The sequence below is a fragment of the Sparassis crispa genome, assembly GCF_003851025.1.
Source record: "Sparassis crispa DNA, contig_000000F, whole genome shotgun sequence".
Lineage (NCBI taxonomy): Eukaryota > Fungi > Basidiomycota > Agaricomycetes > Polyporales > Sparassidaceae > Sparassis > Sparassis crispa.
In genome coordinates this window covers 1,088,811-1,098,737 of record NW_020939747.1, presented here as the reverse complement: position 1 = coordinate 1,098,737, position 9,927 = coordinate 1,088,811, and the positions used below count along the sequence as shown (strand labels likewise).

At 50.2% G+C, this 9,927-nt stretch overlaps 4 protein-coding genes across 4 annotated transcripts; 3 read left to right on the top strand and 1 right to left on the bottom strand.

Moving 5' to 3' along the window:
- Window positions 1-1,387: 1,387 nt before the first annotated feature.
- Window positions 1,388-1,796, top strand: SCP_0103640 (hypothetical protein; the record flags this gene model as incomplete). The annotated part of the gene is made up of 4 exons (XM_027752601.1): window positions 1,388-1,397; window positions 1,454-1,477; window positions 1,533-1,625; window positions 1,681-1,796. 4 exons carry the CDS (start codon window positions 1,388-1,390, stop codon window positions 1,794-1,796), a joined length of 243 nt encoding a protein of 80 aa, XP_027608402.1.
- Window positions 1,797-4,530: 2,734 nt separating this feature from the next.
- SCP_0103630 (hypothetical protein) lies at window positions 4,531-4,892 on the top strand (the record flags this gene model as incomplete). Its single annotated transcript, XM_027752600.1, has 3 exons — window positions 4,531-4,576; window positions 4,627-4,702; window positions 4,772-4,892. 3 exons carry the CDS (start codon window positions 4,531-4,533, stop codon window positions 4,890-4,892), a joined length of 243 nt encoding a protein of 80 aa, XP_027608401.1.
- A 377-nt stretch (window positions 4,893-5,269) lies between these two features.
- SCP_0103620 (Probable mRNA-splicing protein) lies at window positions 5,270-7,250 on the bottom strand (the record flags this gene model as incomplete). Its single annotated transcript, XM_027752599.1, has 8 exons — window positions 5,270-5,344; window positions 5,397-5,623; window positions 5,692-5,842; window positions 5,897-6,042; window positions 6,093-6,200; window positions 6,259-6,757; window positions 6,809-6,991; window positions 7,041-7,250. 8 exons carry the CDS (start codon window positions 7,248-7,250, stop codon window positions 5,270-5,272), a joined length of 1,599 nt encoding a protein of 532 aa, XP_027608400.1.
- A 650-nt stretch (window positions 7,251-7,900) lies between these two features.
- On the top strand, window positions 7,901-9,738 carry SCP_0103610 (Protein LTV1; the record flags this gene model as incomplete). The annotated part of the gene is made up of 5 exons (XM_027752598.1): window positions 7,901-8,041; window positions 8,093-8,884; window positions 8,941-9,262; window positions 9,311-9,496; window positions 9,545-9,738. The coding sequence occupies 5 exons, from the start codon at window positions 7,901-7,903 to the stop codon at window positions 9,736-9,738; spliced, it is 1,635 nt and encodes a 544-aa protein (XP_027608399.1).
- Between the last annotated feature and the right edge of the window lie 189 nt (window positions 9,739-9,927).

The window sequence follows — 9,927 nt, the reverse complement described above, 5'->3', positions numbered from 1 at the left end:
GAAACACGCACGAATTTGGCAACGGCGCAAGTCTATAACATATCCGTTCAACCGTTGTGAATGTACCTGCGCACGTGTTTGATGTCAGAGTTGAAACATCTCCTCGCTTTTTGCCTCGAAAACCCCCCAATTCACTGGGGGTTTGCAGGAGACAACATAAACTAGTGGTTATCCCCCGATATCATGTGTCTTGCAGACATTCCGCTCCGGGGGAGCGACTCTGCGTCTCGCTGAGCTGCGAAACGAAGATTTAACCATATTTCTGGACGTACGGGGGATTCGAAATGGACATGTTCGGTCACAATAGATGGACAAATTTGCTATGGACTTGGACCGTCCCGCAAATCTGTTCCTTTCCCGTGAGTTAGGGTCGAAGATAATCACCTGCCGCATTTGGCTAGTAGAGAAGCTGATCTACGAGTCCGACTCGGAGTCGTTGTGGACGAGGTCAATCGAACATAGGCCAGTTGGACCACAACTAAAGTACTCACCCTGCGCGAATTCCTGGACATTGACTGTAGATCTATTACGCTCGACGCTGCCAGAATGGACTGCTCTAGTGCCGGCGTAGAGCGTCGTTCACGATAAGTTCGGCTCTTAGTCCCATGCAGCGACCACGCTGGGGCGTGGCGGTCAGCATGCCATGGACGCAATCAGCACATCGCTCAGCGTGGCAAAGGCAAGGGTTTCCGGCCAATACCAAGATCTTCCGACCTATCAGATTACCGGACCACTCACTCAATTGGGACCATGGAAGAACTTCCAGTACGTATATTCCATGGCCGCAGTGTTTCTTACTACCCGCAACTCTCATTTTATCTCGGCGTCCGCAGACAAGAACCGTGTTCACACTGTCGTTGATGCGATACACGCCTTGGGCGAGGCTTCCGCCTTTGTCTTCGAACTTGTCCGCGAATATTCATCTTCACTGCTCTGCAAATCAGCTTTGGCCTCGCTTTAACCCTCCTGCTTTTTCTCCCGGAGCTTTTCACCGGCAACCTCGAAGACCAAGCGTTCAATGGCGTAGTGGATGGCGGCCTTCGGTAATTGATACGCTTTTCCCGATTTTGGTCGTTCCCGTTCGTGAATCTCATGGCTTCGTTCTCGCGAGCGACCGCTCTCCACTCCAAAATAATTATTGCGCCCCATTTCCCATCGGCCACTAAAATTCTGGATCGAGAGCAGCAATGATGCGCGCGGTTCATGTAGTTCATGACTTCTCATTGTTCGCAGAGGCTGTGAACTAAACAATTGCGTGGCTTTGGATGGGCTCGATTGAACGCATGAACATGCTGGCTTGCTTGAGGGTCATGTACAAGCGAGGTCTGTCGTATAAAATGTCTTCTGTCTGGAGGAGTTGTCCTCTAACCACCGAGATACAAGAAACATGTCTCTAGGTCAGCCTTCCCAATCGTCCTGCACCGTTTCCCCACCACTCATTTCTATCCCACAGACGGAACTGTTGCGCTAAATAACTGTATGCCATACTTGACGCCGACGGTTAGCTCTCCATACTCATGCCTTACCGACAGATTTGCAGTCCAAGAACCAGCACAGTCTTGTCAGTTGGGTTGACACTACATCGGGTCCTCGCCACGCTCCAGAGTGGACTTCCACTTGTAAATGTGGGTGTTTGAACCACTATCAAAATTTCCTTCTGAACTAATATATTTTATACAGTCAATGGCGAGGTAATCGGAGTGGGTCAGGGGGCCCAGAAGCATGTTGCTAGAGATGCGGCCGCCAAAGCGGCATTGGAAGTTCTCACGCAGCAGGCGGCTGCCAACGACGAATGAATGACGCTAAGCTTGGTGGGTAGAAGGAAACCCGCTCGCGGTCTCATCCTATGGATGCCCAGTGGCATCGTCCAAGGCAGTTTGTTTCGACGGGCCCGTCTCGAATCCCTCTAGCCGTTACTTGTTATTCTTCTGATTTTTTTGCTCTATACGGCCCCATATGATGTGCCATTGTTCCTCTTCACGTCCGAAGGACTTACCTTGTCGAACGTGTTGAATATTTCCTGTTGTCCACGAATTTATTAAGCCTCACACACTTTCAAGAGGTGGTCGAGCGGATTCACAGGAATTCTACTCCAGTTAGTAGTATGACGTGAGTATTCAAGGGCTTTGTGGCGTCTTGTGCACTTGAATATCGACGCACATGGGGAGTTTGGTCCAACACGCTTCTGCCGCATTAGTGCTCCGAAACGGCTCGGTCCCTGGCTGCACGCTTCCAGTGCATGCACCACAATTTTTTGTACACCGAGCCTCTTCCCAGTTCTTCACCCTGCGGTTTGACGGTGCAACGACCGCGCGACCGCGGTGATCGAGCCAGCCTGCGCCAAACCCCCGGTGTTGGCCGCAGGCGGCCACCCTCCTCTGCCAGTTGCCCGGCGGGGAGAGCAGCTAGCGCAGCATCTCTCGGTACTATCATCTATGACGCAAGACTCCTGGGCGGCCTACCACCGTGCCTTCACCAGGTAATTCAGCGCGCGCTCGAAACGTGGCCACGTCTACGGTCTTGCGGATATGGTGATAAGGTTATTAACTGCCAACACTTTACTTGAAGCTCACCTTCTTCTGTTTCCATTGCCTTGCCACGCAGGCATCTCTGTCTTGGTACGTCTTGGACTCCGTTCCTGTCATTTTAAGAGCTCCGAGGAATTATGCGGCCGCAACACCTGTACTTCGTCGTCGAAGGAACACATTGTATGTTTATTCCTAAGTGAGAGAGTCTGTTGGTCTCTCCGTGTTGGCCACTCATCAGTGTTGTAGTGACTGTTTGTGATTGTGTTGTGAAAGCATCCCAACGTGCCGGTGCTTTCTTGGAGTTTTCAAGTTGGAAGAACTGCCTCCTTGGCGCTCATCATTTCGATGGCGTTAGACTTCAAATTGTTGGTAGCTTTGTCCCACTATTCTCCGGGACGGCAGGCAGAAACCTGTTGAACAGTGTTCCGTGTTTTGTTGATGTATGAGTAGCCTTGGTCGAGCGCTCAGCTTTCCTCTCTTGTCCTAGGGAATGTGCGCTCATGAAATCATAGTTCGCACAACTGTCTTCAGTCGGCCGACAGCAAAGCCATCTGGTAGCGCCAAAGACAAAGGCTTCGATGCGCATATGTCATACGCTTTCCATAGGAGGCGCTGCGACCCTGAGAGCGCCACGGGTAAGGGTTGTAATATTTGTCTGTGGCTCCGATTTTACTGATAATTTCAGCTGCCCGACTGATCCGCCAACACGTTACTGGCGCTCTCAATATTTCATCGCCGTTCATTACTGTCTCAAGTGATACCGCATCTTGACGGAGGGCTTCTCTGACTTGTGGGCGCCCCGACGATTATCTCACTTCAGTGTATGTACTTGGATTATCGTAAAAAATTTGGCGAACTTACTAGTCACCGTTTGTCGCACTGCTTGCGCTCGTGATATGTGTACTCCATCTACTCGCACAGCACCCTTCGATTGCAGTTACTGTCTGTCTCCCCTCCGTATTCAGACGAAACCCATGACGACATCTTTTCAACGGACGTGGATACACTTTCTGTCCAAGGTGTCGGCTCTGGCGGCTTATGACTTGCTTGCACTCAGCGCCACATCTCTGTCGCGCTTGTTTACGACCAAAGTGTGTACTCCGTTATACATTGCTTGAGCGGTTCTCCATCGGAAGGAGGTAAAACACCGGGCATTCAACTACCTGAGATGCTATGCCGATTTGGGGCATCCAGTCTTTTTTCTGTATAGTGAATATGGCGCGCACTGGGTATATATAATGGCCCTGGTTTGTCTGCAGTGCCTCAGTCGAGTATCTGTCTATCGCATTCACATCTTCTCATAATGTCTAGTACGTTTCTGACAATGTTCTTTGAGCTCGAGAAGGTGACATTGACCGTACAGGAAACTACTCTATCGAGCTGAACAACTGCAAGTCTCACTCCCTTCTTGTTCACGATCTGACTCACCAGAATGTCATTTAGATCTCCAAAAGAACAACCTTTCGCACGCCATTAGCTGGCTCAACGAACAATGTGGGGGCGGTAATGCGGAATGGACCGTGACTTGTAAGAGTAAGTGGCGTGCTTTCCAGTGCAATGATTCACCCTCACCTGAGATTGCAGTAAATGGGGAAGTTAAAGGAGTTGGCAAGTCTTCAAAGAAGAACGCGGCCAAGGACTACGCCGCTAAGCAGACCTTGAGGTCTCTTGGTGTCCAGGTTGATTAGCTTCTTCAGCATGGCTATATCAATCCGTCCCTCCCATCTCTCATAGGACTGATTTTGTAGTCTGGCTTTGGGAGACTAAGCATGGCTTGCGTTGACTGCCAGACACATAATATAATGGCACGCAGTACGATAGTAGTTTCACTTGCCTCAATTCTCACTCCTATTCCTTTCGTCACCTAGTTATGTTTGACAGCTGTCCGTCCCTCTTCTCGAGGCCGATCTGTTCTTACTTTCCAAATATATGCTTGTGTGTGGTATTACGTAATCTGCAAGAACTCCGTCTAAAATCCGTTTAACTTCGATAGCTTTTAGAGATGCTATCACGTAGAATAATCCCCTTTCTCGTCGCTGGCATAACAGGTCAGGGATTTACTCCTTGTTAAATGTTGACGGAAGCTTATAGACAGTAGGCGTCGTCTCAGGCGTCTATATATTCAAGCCATTGTTGGATGAGAGTTCAAGGAACGATGTTGACGCTACCAAATTGTCAGTTGTTTCACCAGTATATTGACCACCAATTACTATGTCTTATCATCGTAAAAATGGCGGGAACAGACCTGCCAGTGAACCGCCAGATTCACCAACCACGTCATCTCCCGCGACCGTGAACTATTTTGCGACGAAAGGGGAACAGGCGAAGGACGCCACTCCCACAATCTCCGCGAAGGCGAAATGAACGTGTTCTCGTTGATGGACGCTCCTGCTTGATCGTTCTCATCTATCTGATCGTTTGTCGGCACTTGCATCAACTTCAAACGCTACCTGGGGCACGGGGGCATGGAGAACAACTAGAGGCACGCGGGCACGTAGACTCCGAACAAGTACTTGAAGAGTCAACACCGTAAACGGATCATGTCGCCCAGGTAACTCAACTGCGTATATGTGACGTTGAGGCGTTGCCGAGTCTTAGAACACCGACCTGAACATGGTTGCACCAACGCTAAATACAGGGGCCAGATGTTCCGCCATCTGCACCCCTCAAGATGGTGTTCAGCATTGTTTCTCCGTGAACGCCTAAAATTGGTCCGCGAAGAACTCCCTGAGTCTGGGTGTTCAGGACCTAACGTCCATACTCCCGTTTGGCTTCTCACCACGCGAATTGTGCGAGTCCACTCTTCGTTCCCATATCTGTGCAAATTGTCAGGAAGAAAGTAACATGCAAGGCATGGCTTAATCCTACCTGCAAGACAGTTTCGCCCAAAAAGATCATCTCCTTTCGGATCTCTTCAACAATCAGATCCTGTATCTGGTACCACTTCTCACTTTCTCCACCCCCGGCCCCAGCACGCAGGTGCACCTTCCACACCGTGCTCTCTTTATCACGGGTCGTACCTGCGGCTGATTCATGCGTCACATTCGCGATCAGATCGTAAAGTGTGAGCGGGTGTCCAGGCGGTGGATCGAGGTCTGAAATTCGTCGCAAGATGGGTAAGATAACAGAAAGCCGATAAAATTCTTGCGTATGTGAAACTCACATTCTCGGAAATCAAGGCCTCGCAAGGGAAAGTTTACGATGGTGGGGTTCTTCTCCTCCACAAAGATGTTCTTGGTGAAGCGCCTGAAGTGCAGGATGATGTAAGGAGGAAGACGCTGGCATTTAAATCGCCGTAGCTGTCCAACAGATTCCTGAACGGGCGTGTCAGCGGAGTATTGAGTATAGCAACCCGGACAAATGGGTACCTGTGTAGTCCGACCGTCGTACTTTGCTAGTACAGAATGAATGCCGACTTGAGGGATAATGTTCTTTTCGACAGCATCTTGGAAAAGCGGCGGCGGCGGCAGGTCAACCGCAAGGAACAAGAATGGAGATACAGTTGATTTTATCTCTGTCAATTGTGGTATGAGTGTAAGGAAAGTATTCACACGCAGTACATGCCTCGGTCGATGTCGAAACGCGGCTTCTCGTGTTCTCCAGCGTCGGGACGCACGATCACCTGCTGTGTTTCCATCCGGACCTGTCCTTGGAAAGCAGCAAAAATTATACCTTGACAATGCGCAGTCAGCAATCAAGTAAGGGCAATTCTCCATCGGATTGCACTCACTAGAATCTCTTTTCTTCGTACCGCCCAGATCCTTGTGGAGATGGTTCAGTAACCATCCTAAGAATTCCACCGGATCGCCCTGTTTTTCTAGGCTGAACTTACCCCCACTTGCTCTGCCAACTTCCTGCAGGAACTCGTGCGGGCTGACTTGGCTCTTGAATAATCTGGGGTTCCAAATTTTCTTGGCAAGATTAGCGAAGCGCTTCAACAGTTCCGGCTCCTTGCCACGATAATTAGAGAGCAATAAGTAGTCGCGGAGAGGAGAGACGTGAAGCAGTGAGTGTATGATGACATTCATGTAGTCGTTTCGTTTGATATCATTGAGTCCTATATAGCCAGGAGTATACGGTTTTGAAGACAAGTCGTACGAAGGTTTTAGAAGATGTGCAGGTTTCGAGAGATTGGCAATGGATAATGGCGTAAAGGACGGTGCGAGAACAAATGCAATGTCTTCCAACGACGGATCAGAGACAAGGTACCCGTCAGGCAAAACATAAACCTTCAATGCAACTTAACCTACAGGCTTGACAAGATATGCAATGAGTCTCACCTTGGTGGTCTCCAAATTTATGAACACGTGGTGGTCATCATGTATTGCATGCGCGTACGCGTATGACTTGCGTCCTCGTCCTTGGAAGTACTTGCCACACACTAAACAACCGTAGATGTTGATGTTTGAGAGAGAAACGGAACACACTTTCTCGAAATCAAAGTCGAGAACAGCCCTGTTTATCTGGTAGAAGGTGAGTGCTACTTCCCACAAGCCAACGGAATCGCCGTACTGTATCAAGGTACAAGTCCGAAGCCCGCGATATCTCCGGTTGGTCATTCACCTCCACATCCTCATTCTCCTCAGTGTCCTCATCAAGTCGCGTCTGCTCTTCGAACTCCTTTGGTACTGTAACCTGGGTATCAGGATCTATTCGTGGCCGTTTCAGGGGCCTTCCATCCTCTTCTACGTCCGCTTCCGGGGTAGAGCGTGATGGCGGCATGCTCCTATCTGTTTGAGAGGCCACCAGAACTTGGAAGTAGGATGGAAGAACACTAGTGATTGCAGGACCCCTGACAATAGGTGGAGAGGCCTGATCCAAAATTCTGAAAATCAGCCCCAAACATCCGGAGAAATTTTGTGATTTTTTGGCCCATACTTCCGGATGAGATCAGACCTTCGTCCAATTTTTGGGTTCCTGTCCGGGTACCGCATCAGGCTTTTCGACCACCGACGGCCTATATAAGGCAGGTATGGGCGCTTCTGAGAGGCGGCGGCTCCGCCGCCGGCTCGAGGTCGGCGCTTGTCGGCTTCCGGGGCGTGGATGGCCGGCTGAGGATCAGGCCTTCGCCGAAACTGACAGGAACTGCCGGACATGAGATCACCTCCGGAGGCCTTCAGGGCCCTCCGACGTCTGGATGAGATCAGGCCTAAGGTCTCAAAAATCCCAAATTTCGTCCGGATAAGTCATCAGGCCTCTCCACCTATAGTCAGGGGTCCTGTGATTGCTGGGTCCAGTGGGCGAAAGGCAAGAAAGGTCGCACGTGACCACCCGATCGAGCACTGCGGCAGAATCAGATTTTCAGCGTGAAGTTCAGCGGCACGTTCACCATCCCTGCATATACCCAGCTCCTACTGAACAAAGCAGTTGCGATGCCTCCAAAGTCTATATTTCGGCAGCCAGAGGCGCAGCACTTTCAACTCGTTCATCGGTCTCAGCGGGATCCGCTCATACATGACCCCGAAGCCAGCCAACATGTTCTGAAAGCTTTTGAACGGAGGAATTTGGCCAAGGTCTCTTCCACTTAATCTCGTTATCTTACGTCTCTAATGATCTATATCAAGGGAAAATCTAGAGCAGATTTAGAAGGCGTAATTACTCCCTCGGCCTTGGCTCATGACAATGAACGGGCCAATATCGGGCAAGCGGCCCTCTATGGCGTCTACTTCGATGACACGGAGTACGATTACATGCAACATCTGCGGACTTTTGGCCTGCAGGAGGATGGTGTCGACAGCATCCTCATAGAGGCCCCCGCTAAACCCAAGGCTAAGGGCAAAGCCACAGATTTGTTCGATTTGCCCGCGGAAGCACTCCCATCTACATCCGAGCTGCCGCGTACGTACGAATCTCAGCAAGCTATCCCTTCATCAATAGCAGGCTTTCAGCCGGACATGGATCCGCACTTGAGACAGGCGTTGGAGGCTTTAGAGGACGATGATTTCATAGAAGATGACCTTGACGACGACTTCTTTGGCGAGTTGGTCCAAAAAGGTGAACGGGGCACAGACGAGCACGTCGACTTCGCGTTCCGCGAAGACGGATTTACTGACGGAGAGCAGGAGAAGTCGACGCCTGGAACGGAACAGACAAAGGGGACAGATGATGAGGATCCCAGTTGGGAAGCGAGGTTCGCTCAGTTCAAAAAGAATCAAAAGGCTACTTCTCGGAATGGTACCTCTGATGTCGATGCCTACTCGGAAGGTGGCGACACTGTTGGAACTCTCCCTCAACTGTCGGTTATCGGTGGTAAGAGGAGACGCAAGGGTACCTCGGATGCCTCAGGGTTCAGCATGAGTAGCTCTTCCATGTTCCGTAATGAGGGATTGACTCTTCTGGATGAGCGTTTTGATCAGGCGAGTAATGATTGTTGCAGCGACTGTTTTGCACTAACCTTTTAATCGCAATTGAGGTCATCAAAGAGTACGAGTCGGATGAGGAAGACGAAGATGGTGTCGATTCCGACGACTCAGATGAGGCCCCAGAGCTCATCACTTCTCGTGAAGATTTTGACTCATTGATGAGCGAGTTTCTGGATAACTACGAAATCCTGGGTGGCAAGATGCGACCAGTCCTTCCCGGTGGCACAGGCATGGAGAAATTGGATTCGATCCGCAAGGGGCTAGGCACTATCACATTAAGAGTGCAGGATGAGAACAACAGTGAAGATGAGATTCTAATGCCTCTTGACGTCGACGACAAGAAAGACAGATGGGATTGCGAAACAATTCTTAGTAAGCCCTGCCCCTTCCTTTGTATGTTGTCCTGATTCCTTGCTGCAGCTACCTACAGTAATCTCGAGAATCATCCGCGGTTGATTCGCGCTAGTCGAGACAAGGCTGTTCCTAAAATCCGCCTTGATCCAAGAACAGGCCTTCCGATTGTTAAGGAGAACCACCCTCAGTCCCCTGACGACAACGCGCAGAGCGGAACGTCTTGGGTATCGGATGACGAAGATGATACACGCCGTATGTCTCCCGCAGAGCTCCGTTCTGTATGTTGCTCATCGAGCGTAGCTACCCGGGTCACTGTCACAAGGTCTAGGAACGAGTCGAAGGAGGACAAGAAGTTGCGAAAGCAGGCTGTCAAAACTAAACGCCAAGCTCGTCGTGCGGACAAGAAGGCGACGACGGAGAAATTCACAACGGAAGCTAGTCGTCAGGCTAGGATGCTCGTGAACAAGGAGAAGACGAAGATGCGGAAGCTATGATGCTCAGTTGCGTTTGGTATTATACACAATCAATGACGATAAATGGAGGGTATAAGGCGCATAAGGCAATTGCTATGTATGCAGTCAAGAGACACGATTTAGGTGCGAAGTCCAAGTGATGTGAGTGTTATGGTACATTGAAGGCTGGCGCAACGCGGGAAGACGAGATGCAGATCCAAAAGATGCGGC